This window comes from Achroia grisella, unplaced genomic scaffold (assembly GCF_030625045.1).
Source record: "Achroia grisella isolate CSIRO2021 unplaced genomic scaffold, CSIRO_AGI_Agris_v1 utg660, whole genome shotgun sequence".
NCBI classification, from domain to species: Eukaryota; Metazoa; Arthropoda; class Insecta; order Lepidoptera; family Pyralidae; genus Achroia; species Achroia grisella.
In genome coordinates, this window is record NW_026712984.1 from 8,364,282 (window position 1) to 8,382,484 (window position 18,203).

Below are 18,203 nucleotides of genomic sequence, written 5' to 3' on the forward strand. Positions count from 1 at the left end.
AAGCGGCAGCGTCCTAGGGGTGGCGGATTTCAGAGGAAAGACACTTGTATTCTCATGGTTTTTTATACTTCAAATAAATCCCTATAGAAACTCATTCCTATTGAAACTTATATTATAGCGTGAGTGATAGATGACAGCAGCAGTTTAAGACCTTCTTTACTACAATTGGAAAATTATTATTTTAGAAAGAGATATGGGGCTGTCGGAAATAAAATGGCCTACACTCACAGGGGTCGATCTGAATTTGTGGGGCCCTGGACTAAAACTACTAAGCCTACCTAATTATATTACTTAAATAAAAAAATACACCGACCAAAAACAAGCGACCAGAAATTCCCCGGTCCTTTCGATAGGTTGCCAACCTATGATAATTTTTTTAATATTCTAGATATTTTTTATATTCGAAATATCATTTTAGTGGGACTGGGGGCCCTTTGTATCCTCGGGGGCCTGGGCTGCAGCACAAAAAGCCCTTAGGTAGATCCGCCCCTGTACACTCACATATAAATAAAATTGTTTATAATATTGAAGTTTTTTACTACATGCATATAAATATAAATACGGTACATACACCAAAAAACATTTTTTACAATTGTCTGTCTGTCTGTTTGTTCCGGCTAATCTCTGAAATGGCTGGACCGATTTGACGGGACTTTTATTGGCATGTAGCTGATATAATAAGGAGTAAGTTAGACTACTTTTATTTTAGAATAATAAAGTTAAATTACATGCGGACGAAGTCGGGTGTACAGTTAGTAAAAAATATATATCTGATACTGGGAAGGGGTCTCTATGCAATGTGGATTAATAACCTGATACCCTCCAGCGGTTACCCCTGGAAAAAATCATATTAAATTCCTGGTGAATTTCTCACTATGTGCTAACTGACCTGACCTCATGTTCATCTGATCATCCTCCACTGGTGCCCCGCCAGCGTAAACCGCTAGCGCAGGCGGGTGCACCATTACATTATCTAAAATTTTAGATTCTAAAAACAAAATTGTCTCTTCCTTGAACCTCTCTTTTGAAGTTAGTTAATGTATGTAGTTGGGACCGCGGGGGCGTAGTCGAGGCTGCCAAGTGCGGAGGCTGCAGTGGCGGAGGGCGGGGCCAGATCCTGCTAAACTAGCATTTGAACAAGGCTAGAAACTAGCAATGTAGGTTTAAAAACCTCGATGGTCTTGTTGTTGAGCGTACTGCTTTATCTAGCATTGTAGGTTCGATTATACGCAATCATTTGCAATAAATTACATCACATAAAGTTCAGTAATATGCCTTCCTCCAATATATAGCGTATTGTTATATATCTTAAAGCCTTCCTCGACAAATGGACTATCCAACACAAAAAGATTTTTTCAATTTAAACCAGTAGTTCCTGAGATTACCACGTTCAAACCAAAAAAAACTCTTCCGCTGTATAATATTAATAACTAGCTAATCTCCCCAGCTTCGCCCAGATGTACATGTATTATACATATAAACCTTCCTCCTGAATCACTCTATCTATAATTATATATAATTATATTTAACTTTTTGCCTTGCACAACCACATTGTGGAATCACCTTCCAGCAATGGTATTTCCGAACCGATACGATATTGAAACCTTCAAGAAAAGAGCTTATTCTTTTTTAAACCTGCAATTCCCCTGGTGTTGCGGGTGCTCATGGGCGGCGGTAATCACTTACCATCAGGTGAGCCGCACGCTATTTGTCCCCTGTATTATAAAAAAAAAAATTATTAAAAAAATCCAAAACGGTAATAAACAGGTAAGCAGATAAATCGTTAGTCTGCCTTTCACATGTCGTGTTGTGGGCGAACCAGATATAACTCAATAATTATTTAAATAATCCTAACCTACTTAATTAGACATATTGACAGGTATATAACTATGTAATATTTTAACTAGCTGGGTACAACTAGTTAAAATAACAGCGACTTCTTAATACGCGTGGAATTTAACTTTATTTTTCTTAAATAAAAGTAACAAAGTTACTCCTTATTACATCAGCTACCTGTCAAAAAGAGTCCCGTCAAAATCGGTCCAGCCATTTTTGAGCTTAGCCGGAATAACAGACAGAGAGACAAAAATTGTAAAAAATGTTATTTTGGTGTATATACCGTATTTATATTCATATGCATGTAGTAAAACGGTTATTTCAATATTACAAACAGATACTACAATTTTATTTATATGCACGATTATGTGCTGTGCTAACGATTTACCCTGGTGGGGCACCAATGGAGGATGATAAGATGAACAAGAGGTTTTTTTTTTAATTGGGGGTTTTGAGCTATTGTCAAGTGCTAACACCTGTAGCACATAGATCTATTGTGCTCGCCTTTTTTCAAAGTTCGCTACCCGTCAGTGACAAGAATTGAAGGATATTCTTAGGAGCGATGGTTTTTATCCCCTCAGGATCGAGTGTAAAATTTCCAAAGGAGATATTTCGTTTATACATGAGAGGGCTACAACCACATAGGATGTGTAGTGGCGTTTCCTCTAGAGCAAGAGGTTAGATTAGTTAGCCCATCGTGACAATGAATTTATCATGGTTTCTAGAAACTAGAAATGTCATATTTATTCATATTCAATCAACAGCCTAAAAAATAAGTTTCCAGATTTTAGCTTTATACAAGACGATCCTTACAAAAAACTTTCAACTCCCCTTTTAATCTCATACAACCCTTTTTTCGTATTAAATAGTAGTATCGCATTTCAGGATCTAGACTAGAGTTGTCAGATTTTTTTTCAGCCTATAAGGGGCAAACGCGAGTTTACTCGTGATCATGGTGGTTTTTTTTTAAAGGATAATAATGGAATGGAGCTCCCGCCTGCGCTAACGGTTTACGCTGGCGGGGCACCAGTGGAGGATAATAAGATGAGCATGAAACCAGATCAGTTAGCCCAACGTGGCAAATTCACCGGAAATGTATCACAATGGTTTCCAGGGGGAACCGCGTGGAGGTCAACCTGACATGGTACATTGTTAGCAATGGGATCTTTAGTCCACATTACTAACAATCCACTTCCATGATCATGGTGGTTGAAACACTGCCGAAATATCGGGAACTCAGCAAATAAATATAAAACGTGAATAGCAATAAAAAGGGCTAACGCTAAAATAGGCAAAAACTGGGACAATTTATCAAAAGACAAATTGTCCAGCGTAAATCGATCGATTTAATCCGCCGGGACATTTTAAACCGAGCCTAAAATACAGGACGTGTCGAGAAATACGAGACGTCTAGCAACGCTAGTCTGGACTATCTGTTTACTAAACTTCATTTAAATAAATATTTTTCTCTCAAGGTTAACATACAAATCATAGGTATAACATACATCGAGTCAAATTCACGGTGAACATAATCATCTTATCATCCTCCACTGGTGTCCCGCCAGCGCAAACCGTTAGCACAGACGGGTGCACCATTATTATCCATAAAAAATATTACATCAATTTCTCAGGTACTTCCTACTTCAAATCAAACACCAATACTATATATTTCTACTTTATCTAACTATCTAACCTAAATAAATGCTGTAACCAGACAATTAATTCTCTAACTCAATTTTAAACATTGTCATTGACCATCAATTACTTTAAATATATAATACCTAGTCCCTATTTCAATTAAAGAGTATGTCATTGTATTTTTTCCGCCGGCCGGCATTTTGCAACCGAAACAACTGCTGCCAGAGTACCAACATAACCAACAGAAACACCTGTGACTCAATTAGAAGATAAATTACGTTAATCGGGATAATTATAGTTCTAAGTAAGTAAATATGGCAATAAAATACTAAAATAGTTTATAACTATTAAAATATTTGAGTTTATCAGTTTAAATATTTTATTAATACTGAAACGAGGTCACTACTTTTAGTCATGTTGGCTACACTGCTGTCAATATGGCGTCCCCCTCCCCTCTCACTAGGAATGTGCCACAATCAGTTCGCCGTATACTATCGATATCGACGTAGAAAAAAAATGTGTGTGTATATACATATGTAAATTATAATCATAAAGCACACGTAGCTCACATTAAATATATTGTATTGATTTGTTGTAATTAATAAATAAAATTTGATTGACATAAATTCCCTTAAAATTTGGCAAAGTCGCAAAATATTAATGAATCTTATGAAACTTATAATTTTGATTGTATCAGAAATGAAAAAAAGAACACTATTTACTAATGAATAACTTAAAGTCTATTTGGAAGTTATTTAGTACTCGTAATTTTGGGTAAATACTTAAAGTTTTACAAGGCAATTTCAAAGAAACAAAGGTAACATCAAAACAATGAACATTTTTTTATTAGTTTTGTTGTATGATAATTAGAATTTCTTATTGCCAGACAACCAACATTACAATGTTTTTTCTATAGTTATTTAATAGCATTCTCCAATTAGATCTACATATTTTCCGCATAGTGATCTGTCTTCTTATAACGATTACGAGATATTTTCGATATGTCTTTTCAAACTAAGTGACAAAGTAACTTGTTACTCAAAATTGACAGATTGACATCAGATTTACAATATCCCATTGATGGAAAGAAAAGAAAATAATTTTTCTTTGTTTTTTTACGGAAACTGGTTAAATTTATTTACATTAATTCTGTATAGACCAACATTACATAGTAATTAGGCTAAAATAATAATACGGTGTTGTAATATTTATCTCAAGACTATATGTACATATAATTAGTATAAATAATTCCTCTATCCATCGGTTCCTCCAAATAAAAGGATGAACAAATTCATACTAGTGGATTTCAGTTATATTTTTGACACAGAACTCGAAAATTGAAAAAGTAAATGTTGAAATAAGGATATGCTATTAGTCGAATGTTTTCTGAATACAGTAAACGGCTTTTAGGGACTCTCTTTGTGGTCTACTCAGTTGATTAATGCTCCTTCTTAACAAAATTAATACCAATATCATTGTAATAATACCTGTTAATAAATAAAAATATATATGTTTATAATAAAATAATGTACAAAATAAGACAAGTTAATAAAATATCATATGTGATAACTTCAATATGAAATAATATATATAACATTCGATTTAAGTGACTTAATTTATTGTATGGGCGTACTGACGCAATGCGACAAACGTTATCGATAATAATTCAACGTGGATAAGTTCGCATCACTATGAAATACGTAGGTTTGGTGGTTCGGGCGAAACGGAACGAGATTATTCTTCAAGCGACCACGGAAGTACGTGGTGCGTGCGGAGCAGAAAATTGTTTAGTGTTAAGTAATTTATTAAGTTCTAAAACAAGAAAATGAGGGAAATCGTTCATATTCAAGCTGGACAGTGTGGCAACCAGATTGGTGCTAAGGTATGTAGTATTGATTTTGTTTTTTTCTATTGTTAAATTTGATTTTAGAACATGTCTGAGCGGCCGGCATTTTGTGACGCATCGCTACTTCAGCGAAAATTGCTCACTGTTAGCAATTTTAGATGTAATTTTTTCTGCGAACAACGCTTTGTTCGACTTTTTACTGTAATAGGCGTGTACATAACTGTCTTTGTCTTTATTAGGTGGTGGGTGTGGTCATTTTTATTCCGGTCGTTAAGTCGACCTTCATTTTGGCTTTATGTATGATTTCCTTTAGTCTCTCGTCCGCCGATAAGAGAAATTTGGAATTGTTAAAAATATGACTATTGCCCTCCCCGCCTACCTACTTTCTCGTATTGATCGGCGAGTAGCGCCGCGAAACTTCCACGTGTTATATCGCCATTTGCTTATTCCAGTATAATTAATTCACCGTAACTACTTTTTAAATCTCATCTTAAAAACGTAATATATATTTTAGGCACTGTACATGTTTTATTAGTTGGTATTATAATACATTTAAGATTCGTGCGAGAACAAAGGACTACTTTCTAATTTGATCGCATATTGGTATTTACGACGCTCGTTATTTACTCAAAATTAGTTTAAATTCCATTTTATGATCTCAAAATTCCTAAATATTCTTCAGTATACTTATTTGAAGCATAAAAAATATAATTTAAGTGTACGTAGTTATTGTTTTGTTAATATTCCCGCCGTTACAATGGGAACGTTTGAATTTAAACTTCGTTCAAGGCTACACAGGCGTCCCTTGATAAGGGCCAACCAATCATGGAGCGAGTTTTGTAACGTTCGTATTTGAAAAAATATCCGTTAAATATCGGAACAGATGTTACTTGTGTTGTGTAATAGGTTTATTTAAATTCAATAAGTACTTAGAGTTGCCATGTAAAAAACTACTAATTATGTAGTAAATTAATGCATAATAAAATATTTACTGTATTATTATATTCTGCGATCTTACTTTGAATTTACAGCAAATGCTTTAAAGAAATGATTTATACATTGACACGGTAAAATAACAGTAAAAAATACCTATTAGTTAAACGAATTACTGTTACAGTCGTCTCGGTGTGCCGTAGCCTACTTCATTTTTATGTAATTACCTACTTTGGTTTAATAATTGTGTGAATGAAAATGCAGATTCTTGCTTTCCTTTTTTGTGGGCTATACTTACTGTACCTACTTACCAATGGTAGTTTCTAGAAAGAATGTAAACTTTTTTGTAATAACGAGTACTTGACAATGTAGGTACAAATGGTAGTTTCTAGAAAGAATGCAAACTTTTTTTTAATATCGAGTACTTGACAATGTAGGTTATATTCTAGAAAGAATGTAAACTTTTTTGTAATTCCATTATATTGATATTTTTTTTTACATCGCCAGTGTTGCCAAAAATAAGTAGGTAGGTATATTATTAAGTTTTCTTTGTCACCATTGCGGCGTATCTTTGTGTATAGAAATTTCATTTAGAAGAAAATAACTTTTTTTTAATTCATAATAATAATAATCTCAGGACAATTCACACAGCGACATCTAGTCTCAAGTTAAGCTATCTAAAGCTTGTGTTACGGGTACTAGATAACTGATACAAGTACATAGAATTTTTATTTCGTAAATACATACATATTATATGTACATAGAAAACACAGACCGATACAAACAATCGTACTCATGAATACAAATGTTTGTGCCGTGCGAGGAACCGAACCCGCGACCATCAGACGTAAAGCGGTGTGCCAGACCGCTAGACCACTGAGGTCGTCACACAAAATGGAAAGGTGCACTTAACTTTTTTTTTTATAGCGACAAACTTAAACTATATCGCTAAAAAGAAATGTGAGTGGTAGAAAGTTAAACTTTGGGCGTGTATTTTTAATGTTAAAAAAAATAACATATTATAGGGGTGTGCTACCCTTATCTCTTAAGAGTATAAAAATAGAGAAAAATTAGGAGTGTATGTATTTTTTAAAATTGTCCCAATTTTTTTTTTTGTTAATTTCTTAGGGGTATAAAAAGTAGATAACCTATTCTCAGAACTACCGAGTATACATATAATTTTTTTTTTTAATAGATTAAGCCGTTTTGGAGAAGTATAGCAACTAACACTCATATTCTCTATATTCGATAAGTAGTTTCTATTTTTTATTTAACATAGATAAAAAAAAAACTCAACCTATTTTAAAACTATAATAAAAAAATTGATGCTTATAATATTCTCGTGCGAAATTGGGATGCGGTCATAGATAACTTTATTACCGTGTTTTTTTTTATTATTTTATAAAACAGCAAAGAGCAATAAACTAATGATGATAAACTAATATGAATTTTAAAAGTATATATACTTTATTTTATATAGCTAGACTCCGGTGGTCTAGCTGTTTAACAGTCTCTACTTCCTATAGTTTGGGTTCGATTCCCTGAAAGTTTATTTTATACTAGCTGCACCCTGACTTCGCGTGCAATTTAACTTTATTTTTCTAAAATAAAAGTAGCCTAAGTTACTCCTTATATCAGCTACCAACTAAAAAAAGTATCATTTTAGCCGGTTATGAACGTAATTTTTTTTATATTCTCCAAATTTATTTATATTTATAGTGTGTGTCTGGTTGTAATATTGAAATAAGTTTTTTCTACATGCATATAAATATAAATACGGGACATACACGAAAAAGATTTTTTTTACAATTTATATCTTTGTTACGGCTAATCTTTGAAATGGCTGGACCGAATTTGACGGAACTTTTTTTGGCAGGTATCTAATCTAATAAGGAGTAACATGGCTACCGAATTTGACGGAACTTTTTTTGGCAGGTAACTGAACTAATAAGTAGTAACTTAGGCTACTTATATTTTAAGTTAAAGTTAAGGTATAATGATAAATGTCATGCAAGTGTGATGCAGAGGAAGTTGAGCGGGTCAGCTGGTAATGCAATATTTATTTAACTGTTCAAATAATGTAGATTGGTGATAATATACTTTTGATAGGAACCCTCTTATATGATAAACGAATGAATTATATATTGAATATTATTGGCTGGTGATAACATATCAGTAAGTAGTAGCACGGAATTGGGTAATCAAAAGGAAATATCAACTTCAAGTGGCTCTTGATGAGCATTGTAAACATGTACATTTATTTGAAAAGAATACGAGCTGTTTCTTGTCGCTTCTCATCTCGGAAATCATTCCGAACTGACGGTAGATTTGACATATCATAAGTCTGTAATGAGTTTGTCAGCTCTTCTCATCTCGAAATCATTCCGAACTGACGGTAGATTTGACATATCATAAGTCTGTAATGAGTTTCTTGTCAGTTCTACTCATCTCGAAATCATTCCGAACTGACGGTAGATTTGACATATCATAAGTCTGTAATGAGTTTCTTGTCAGTTCTACTCATCTCGAAATCATTCCGAACTGACGGTAGATTTGACATATCATAAGTCTGTAATGAGTTTCTTGTCAGTTCTACTCATCTCGAAATCACTTCGAATTGACGGTATATTTGACATATCATAAGTCTGTAATGAGTTTCTCGACAGTTCTTCTCATCTTGAAATTACTTCGAATTGACGGTAGATTTAGACATATCATAAGTCCATAAGTCTGTAATGAGTTTCTTGTCAGTTCTTCTCATCTCGAAATCACTACGAATTGACGGTAGATTTAGACATATCATAAGTCTGTAACAGGGATGCTAGGGAGTTCCGTAACCGTAACCGAAACTATCGGATATCCGTTAAAAAAATATCGTAACCGAATCCGAAATAAGTTTCGGATGATATCGGATAGGGGCGGAGCCTAATTGAGACATGTTATGCAACCATTTTATTAGCTACTAGCTGCACTCCGGTCGTCCGAATTGACTCAATTTACTCATTACATCAGCTACCTGCCAATAAAAGTCCCGTCAAAATCGGTCCCACCATTTCAGAGATTAGCCGGAACAAACAGACAGACAAAATTTGTATAAAATGTTATTTTGGTGTATGTACCGTATTTATATTCATATGCATGTAGTAAAAAACAGTTATTTCAATATTACAAACAGACACTAATTTTATTTATATGTATAACACTTATACTAACAATACCATCATTTTGTCAGACCATAAACAAACTAGTTACGTGCCACGATTAGTAATTTATGACTTAAACTATGCCAATACAATATGGCGTCTACATTCAGGAATCAATAAGATAGCACTTGCGTCACCTCACGCAAAAGGAAAGACAATAAGCCTTATAAAGTTACAATTCAATTTGTCTATGGTTTAATTTATTCTATAGTCAAAAACAGATCGGCATGACCAATTTCCTCCCTATCCAAAACTTCTAAGATGGTTAAGAAAGAATAACTCATGCGTCATACTCGTGAACGTGTAGGGACTGGTCTGCTCTAGTCACTAAGACTGATATAGTCTTATTGTATATTTAATATTTTGATGAATTAGTGGTTTGTTTGTACAACAGTACAACAAAAGAATACGAGCTGAGTTTCTTGTCAGTTCTTCTCATCTCAAAGTCATTCCGAACTGACGGTAGATTTGATATATCATAAGTCTGTTATAGACCTACATGAATAAAGATATTTTGAATTTGAATTTGTGTTCACACATTTAACCTTAATAATGTAAAGTTACAATTTACATAAAAGAGCAACAGGCAAGTTTCTTGCTAGTTCTTCTTGTGATGAGACAACATTTCTAATAATACCTCTTTCATTCAAAAGAAAAAACATCGAAAGAACATGATCCAAAATGGACGCCGTTTTTGATATCTGTAAAATTTGTAATCTGTACTGTGAAAGCCAGAAGTAACTTACATTCACACATTAAGACTTAAAAATGCAAGTTACAACTATAAAAAAGAACAACACGTAAGTTTCTTGCTTGTGATCAGGCAGCTCTTCCTACTAATGATACCTTTGTTCATTTAGAGGAAAAAAAAATCTTATGATCATACAGCTTTCGTAATTTGTTCATTTAAAAGAAAAAAAAAAATCGAAAAATGGATGCCATTTTTTATATCTGTGGGTTTTGGAATCTGCACTGTGAAAACCAGAAGTGACTTTCAAAATGGATGCCGTTTTAAGTCATCTGTGGGTTTTAGAATCTGTGCTGTGAAAGCCAGAAGTTACTTCAAAATGGATGCCGTTTTTGGTAACTGTGAATTTTCGAATCTACTGTGAAAGCCAGAAGTAATTTGCATTCACACATTACAACTTGAAAATGTTGATACAATTATAAAAACAAGCAACACAAATATTCTTGAAAAGACAGCTCTTTCAAAATTTTCATTTTAAAGAAAATAAAACGGAAAAATAAATCCTATAATCGGACAGTTTTCTGATGACCGATTTTCATTATAAAAAAAAAACATCGAGAAACATGATTCAAAATGGACGCCATTTTTGCTATTTATTGAAAGCCAGAAGTGACTTCAAAATGGATGCCGTTTTTGTTATCTGTGGATTTTGGAATCTACTGTGAAAGCTAAAGAGTTTGAATTATAGTGATGCATGCTATAATTTTATAGGCGTGTATAGCAAAAACTTAATTAAAACACAGGACGTGAAACGCATCACAGCACGTAGGCAGAGTTCGTTGAACTTCTTCCGTGTTAGCTAAAATAGACACACATGTCTGATCTCAAATGGTTTTACGAGAAAATACATATTCCAGCGTGTTATTGGCGAATGTTTATGAGATGTTTGAAATTCCGTATTACATTTTTGTTTGTTCGGTTTATTTTTCTCGTCATAGGGCAATGGCAAAAGGATTCTGTTCATGCAGCCATCGTTAATGTTTAAATTGCGTTTGAAATTCCGTAATACTTTTTTTTTCGGTTCTGTTTTTTTCGTCGTAGAACAATGGCAAAAGAATTCTGTTCATACAGCTGTTATTAAAATGTTTAACCGCAATTGCGTTTGAAATTCCTTATTACTTTTTTTTTGTTTGTTTTTTTTTCTCGTCAAGGCATTGGACAAAGGACTCAAAGGACTGGTCATTGGTCATACAGCCGTTGTAAATGTTTAACCGATACTGTGTTTGAAATTACGTATTCAATTTTTTTGTTTCGGTTTCTTACATAACATAGACAATAAAAAACAAAAGCCACAATTTTAGTTTGCCATGCCATATTCTGATGAATCTTTTAATTCTGCTTTAATCTCTCGGCTGTCCAATACAATCTTGATAGCAACATACATATGTACATAAATACTTGAAATATATATGATAAGACACTTTGTAACAAGATATAGGTAGGGCATATAAAAATTCCCACGGATACTAACGGCTGAAATAGCAGTTTTCTATTCTATTTGATGCAATAAATAGCAACAATTGATAAATACTTACAATTTATTTTTGTAAATACATAATATACATAGAAAACAGACGGAATACAAATGTATGCACAGTGCGAGGAATCGAACCCGCGACCATTGGTTGTACAATATTGAAAAAACAAATTAGTTACTTCCTGGTCTATTATTAGATAAATATAAAGCTTTATTATAGTTTACAATTACTGTCCTACAAAAATCTATAATTCTTTTGTCTATGCCAACTATTGTACAATATAAAATAAAAGTAATTCTTTACTTCGTGGTCTATTACATAGACCTGGTCTATTACAATTGGAAAAATAAAGGTTTTTTATCTATCTAGATAAAAAAACCTTTTCTTTTTCCAATTTTTACATAGTTTACAATTACTGTCCTGCAAAAATCTATAATTTTTGACATATTAATTGTCTATACCAACTAAATATAAAAAGCATTACAACTCCACTTGTATGTATGTATATGTGAACAAAGCTACTAAATTTAGTCTAAAGTCGACGCCATTATCCGTTGCATCCATTGGAACTTTTTTTATCAAACGACGGCAAAAGCTTAAATGTTTATTTCCAGTCTGGCATCATGCCCATTAGGTGTTCTCAAAACTGGTGCATCGCATAGCCACTTGGGTGGTAGAACTTTCTACAAATATTATGTATGGTTTAAATTAAAAAAAATATAATAAACCTAAAACAATTCACACAGCGCCATCTAGTCCCAAGCTAACGAGCTTGTGTTATGGTACTAGGCAACTGATATAAATACATAGATATATATTTTTTGTAAATACATACATAATATACAAGAAAAAAAAGTAGCAAAATATTTACTTAAAAAAACTTAAATGTAAGCAGTTTTGAATATAAATGTTTGCAGTGTGAGGATTCAAACCTGCAACCATCTGAAATAAACCGGTTTATTAAACCACTAGTTCTAGTCATCGATAATTATTAATTAAATTCTTGTTGCAATAGAACTGTTATTCCTGTAGGGGTAGGTAGGTGGATAGAGAGCTACCCTTATCACTTAGTATGCGTCATTTTTGCGTCCTATTCTTTGACCTATTGAATATACGCACAACATCTGTATATTGAATGTTTTTTTTCTATTTTATTATTTCATTGAATTAGTGCTAATCGGTGGTTTGTATTCACACACTTAAACTTAAGTTGTAAGTAAGAATAAATTATTTAAAAGAGCAACACACAAGTTTCTTGCTTGTTCTTCTTGTGATGAGACAGCATTCCGAATGAGCGGTAGATTAAAAAAAAAATGTTATGACTATTCAAAAGTGCTTCAATGTAACTTTATTTGAATAAATGATTTTCTATTCTATTCTATTCATAAAAATCTGTCGAGCCGTTTCTGTGGAATTTTGTTACAAGCACTGGACACGAGAATCTATATGTACATAGTGTACGCCGACCCCAAACAAATAGATACATAAATAGATAAATGCTTTATTCAACAATTACAAACAGATGGCATACTTGAGATACATTTTATAAATAGAAGTAAAGTTTACAAAATAAAAATGCAGGAATATAAATATTACAAATTAAAAAATTGAGGTGGCTTTATGTCGCAATGAATGAACAGGCAACCAACTCAGCATGAAGCTACAGATGAGTCTGCAGCGCTGATATTCTGTTGGCTCTTATAATTAAACTAGCTTTTGCCCGCGGCTTCGCTCGCTTTAATTTATCCCCTTAGGGGTGGAATTTATCAAAATCCTTTCTTAGCGGATGCCTACGTCATAACATCTACCTGCATGCCAAATTTCAGCCCGATCCGTCCAGTGGTTTGGGCTGTGCGTTGATAGATCACTGTCAGTCACCTTTGAGTTATATATATATAGATACATACATACATATACATGAATGTTTATATATTACACTTCGAGCTCTTAAACAATTAATTTATGGGAATTAAATGGGATAAGGAAGAAGCAGATGAACATAGTATAGTCTCTGGTACTGTCTGTTAACTTAGACGGATATTAATGTAGTTTTCAGCAATAGATAGTGATTAAAAAGGAATGTATACAAAACCTTCCTCTTATAATCTAAACTCGTGCGAAACGGGCCGGCTAGTATTAGAAAGGTAATAGAAGCGCTTCTATGAAGACCTGCCGTTTATTATTGCGGCTGGTCCACCAACAGGGCGCCATATTGACACGTATAATGAAGACGTGCTGCCATACTGGCTCCACGTTCACCAAAATAATGTGACAGTAACTTCCTGCATTGAGGATGTTTGTCATTCGAAAGGAAAGTATAGAAAGGTTTCACTGAATATTTCGGTCACATGCTAATGTTAGAGGAAATCAACAAAATGTAAATCCATTAAGTAATGAAATAATTCAATAACATTTATCAGACGCAGTGATGGCTGGCACATCCGTCATACTCGTGAACGAGTGCTGCTTGTAGGGACTGGTCTGCTCTTATAACTACGACTGATTTAATCTTATTGTATATTTATATTTGACCCTAATAAATTAGTGCTGGTTGGTAGTTTGTATTCACACGTTTCGACTTGAAAAATGTTAACTTACAATGATTATTTAAAAGAGCAACACGCAAGTTTCTTACTCGTTCTTCTTGTGATGAGACAGCTTTCCGGATGAGCGGTAGAAAGTCATGCCGGCATTTGACAGTGCTTCTGACTACTCTATCTGACATCAGAGAGCAATCGTGAATATGTTTTTGGTATAGATACTGTCGTAGGCATTCTTGCAAATAAAATATAGTATTTATTTGGAGCATCGTTCAGAATTAATCTAATCTATATTGATATCTAATCTTAGTCTAAATGTTACGGATGTATAAAAATTTCTAATTTTTCAATTACTAGTAATCTTGCAATACATCTCGCTGAAGAAACTCCAACAATACTTGATATCGGACCATCACTGAATGCATAGAAAGTGGCTCGCCGTATCTATCTATTATATTAACGGATGACTTGTAAATTCTTAGTCTGCCATTGACCGTTGCATGCAAACTATGGACAGTAACCAAACGGCATTGTTTGGTGATCATTTTTTAATGTATATAACATATAACGTGTTTAATGTACTATATTAACATCTATACATCTAAATAAAATTGGAGTGTCCATTTTATACTACATGCATTAATGTAAATACGGTACATACACCAAAATAACATTTTTTAAAATTTTTATGTCTGTCTGTTTGTTCCGGCTAATCTCTGAAATGGCTGGATCTATTTTGACGGGTCTTTTTTTGGCAGGTAACTGATGTAATAATGAGTAAGTTAGTTAGTGAATTTAGGCTATATTATATTATATTATACTATACGATACGGTACACCTTAAATACTAAATTCAAAAGTCATTTATTCGTGTAGGACATTTTAGCAGCTTATGCACGTCGAATTTTTTATTATATTTTTTTTCGTACCATCCAATTCAGTATACTTATTCAATTGAGAAGAACTGGCAAGAAACTCAATTGAAGTTCTTTTTAAAGCCAGTTATTTATATAGGCATGTCTAATATTAAATGTAAATCCCATGCATGAACAACTATTATCATGCACGCTCGTCATTCAAATAATCGTTTAGTGAGTAATAGGCTTTGCTCAGTTACATTTAGGAAATAAAATAATTATCCGAAAACATTCTGTCGATTTAGTAAGTAAAAAAACTAATTCAATTGAGTTTCTTGTCAGTTCTTCTCAATTGGATCTATATACTGAACTGGACGGTAGGGAAAAAATTATAATGTAAAAAAATTTACGTTCATAAGCGACTAAAATCTCCTACATGAATAAATGATTTTTGAATAAGAACAAGTTTGTATTATGTATTATATAGTTAAAATAAAGACTCCATCTCGGTGGCAATCACTTAGATACAGAAATGCCAGTCATTCTCTTTAAAAACACCCACTGCCATGTCTAGATTTGTGGAATTAAAATTGGCGCCGAATTAAGAAACTTGCTCCAGCGCTCTCCACTTATATGGCGATGTTACATAAACATTAACCGTAGGCCGTCTGCCCTCGCATGGAACTGTTTTTGCTGTAATTAATACAATACGTGAACTTATCGCAATGTGGAGTCAGTCATAACGCGCGGTTGATCGATAAGGAGCAAGTAGAGCGACCTTATAAATATGCTAATATGACGGTGTAACTGTTTGCGCCGACCACGTAACCTGGGAGACCGGTGAGTCATCCCTACTTCCACGGCCGGTGCCAGTCTGTGCTACTCTCTCCCTCTTTTTATCGGAAACTAGCAGATCCGGCCACGCGTTGCTGTGGCTAAGGTTCTTGAATATAGTAATACAGTCATATAAGTTGGGAGAATAGAGTTCTCCCAAATTTGAAGTTAAAAATGAGTCTGTATTATTGTAAATATTTATTTGAAAAGAATACGAGCTGAGTTTCTTGTCAGTTCTCATCTCGAAATCATTGAGAGTTGACGGTAGATTTGACATGTCATAAGAGTCTGTAATAGACCTACATTAATAAAGATACTTTGAATTTTTGAATAAATTGAGATGTAAGCTATCCTTTCTTTCAAGTTGGATCAACTTGCACGCAATATGCCAATCAAATTTGCAATCGTTTGGTAGTTTAAGTGCCATCGCGGACACGTGACGTAATTTTTATATATAGAGATTGGTTGCTACAGTGACAATCTACCACTGCGTATTACGTCATTCGTAAATAACAATATCATTTTCTTTGTTACAGTTCTGGGAGATCATCTCGGACGAGCACGGCATCGACCCCACCGGCGCCTACCATGGCGACTCTGACCTGCAGCTGGAGCGCATCAATGTCTACTACAATGAGGCCTCCGGCGGCAAGTACGTCCCCAGGGCCATCCTTGTGGACCTCGAGCCCGGTACCATGGACTCTGTCCGCTCCGGACCCTTCGGACAAATCTTCCGTCCGGACAACTTCGTCTTCGGACAGTCCGGTGCCGGTAACAACTGGGCCAAGGGACACTACACAGAGGGCGCCGAGCTCGTGGATTCGGTGCTAGACGTTGTGCGGAAAGAAGCGGAGTCCTGTGACTGCCTCCAGGGATTCCAACTCACACACTCGCTCGGCGGCGGCACCGGCTCCGGTATGGGCACACTCCTCATTTCTAAGATCAGAGAAGAATACCCCGACAGAATTATGAACACATACTCAGTTGTACCCTCCCCCAAAGTGTCAGATACAGTAGTAGAACCTTATAATGCCACACTCTCAGTCCACCAGTTAGTAGAAAACACAGATGAAACCTATTGTATCGACAATGAGGCTCTGTATGACATCTGCTTCCGCACGCTCAAACTCTCCACACCCACGTATGGCGACCTCAACCATCTGGTGTCGCTCACCATGTCCGGCGTGACCACCTGCCTCAGGTTCCCCGGTCAGCTGAATGCGGATCTCCGCAAGCTGGCCGTCAACATGGTACCCTTCCCACGTCTCCACTTCTTCATGCCCGGCTTCGCGCCCCTCACCTCCCGCGGCAGCCAGCAGTACCGCGCCCTCACCGTGCCAGAACTCACCCAGCAGATGTTCGACGCCAAGAACATGATGGCGGCGTGCGACCCGCGCCACGGCCGCTACCTCACAGTGGCCGCCATCTTCAGAGGCCGCATGTCCATGAAGGAGGTCGACGAGCAGATGCTCAACATCCAGAACAAGAACTCGTCGTACTTCGTCGAATGGATCCCCAACAACGTGAAGACGGCCGTGTGCGACATCCCACCCCGCGGTCTCAAGATGGCCGCTACCTTCATCGGCAACTCGACGGCCATCCAGGAGCTGTTCAAGCGCATCTCGGAGCAGTTCACGGCTATGTTCAGGCGCAAGGCTTTCTTGCATTGGTACACCGGCGAGGGTATGGACGAGATGGAGTTCACAGAGGCGGAGAGCAACATGAACGACCTGGTGTCCGAATACCAACAGTACCAGGAGGCCACCGCCGACGAGGACGCCGAGTTCGACGAGGAGCAAGAGCAGGAGATCGAGGACAATTAAATATAGTCACAACCTCGAATGTATACCTCTTTCTGCTTACCCCGTCACTTATATAACCACCTCCGCCCGCATACCGCGGGATATCAGCATTTCTTGTCGTAGATTTTCTTTTAAACAATAGTATAATTTTTCCAGTCAGTCGTAACTGACACTATTACATTCCCCAGTGGTTTGCTTGCCCGAAGGGAAGCTCTAGGATGTTTATCACTATAAACAGGTCCTCGCATGATGTGGACCCTTCGATATAAAATACGCGGTGCTGTGAACACTGGATGACAGGATATTGGAAAAGATCTTTGTTTTTTATAAGGCTGAACTTGATTTTAATACCTAAGTTTAATTTTTATATTACCAGTGTGATAGTAATTGTCTTTTAAACAAAAGACGACGACGTACAATTTTCGATGTCTATCAGAAATTTTTCAATATTATATTCCAGCTGGTGAATAATAAAATGACATGATTTTA

General features: G+C 35.3%; 1 protein-coding gene across 1 annotated transcript; it reads left to right on the forward strand.

The window, feature by feature from the left end:
* The first annotated feature begins 5,191 nt into the window (after positions 1 to 5,191).
* LOC131849877 (tubulin beta-1 chain) lies at positions 5,192 to 18,203 on the forward strand. The gene is made up of 2 exons (XM_059200016.1): positions 5,192 to 5,356; positions 16,449 to 18,203. Exons 1-2 carry the CDS (start codon positions 5,300 to 5,302, stop codon positions 17,733 to 17,735), a joined length of 1,344 nt encoding a protein of 447 aa, XP_059055999.1. The 5' UTR covers positions 5,192 to 5,299; the 3' UTR covers positions 17,736 to 18,203.

Bases quoted from the DNA above. Each gene is read 5' to 3' on its own strand.
- LOC131849877 (XM_059200016.1), top strand. From the start codon at position 5,300: ATGAGGGAAATCGTTCATATTCAAGCTGGACAGTGTGGCAACCAGATT. The intron at 5,357-16,448 runs GTATGTAGTATT...TCTTTGTTACAG, and splicing joins GCAACCAGATTGGTGCTAAG to TTCTGGGAGATCATCTCGGA.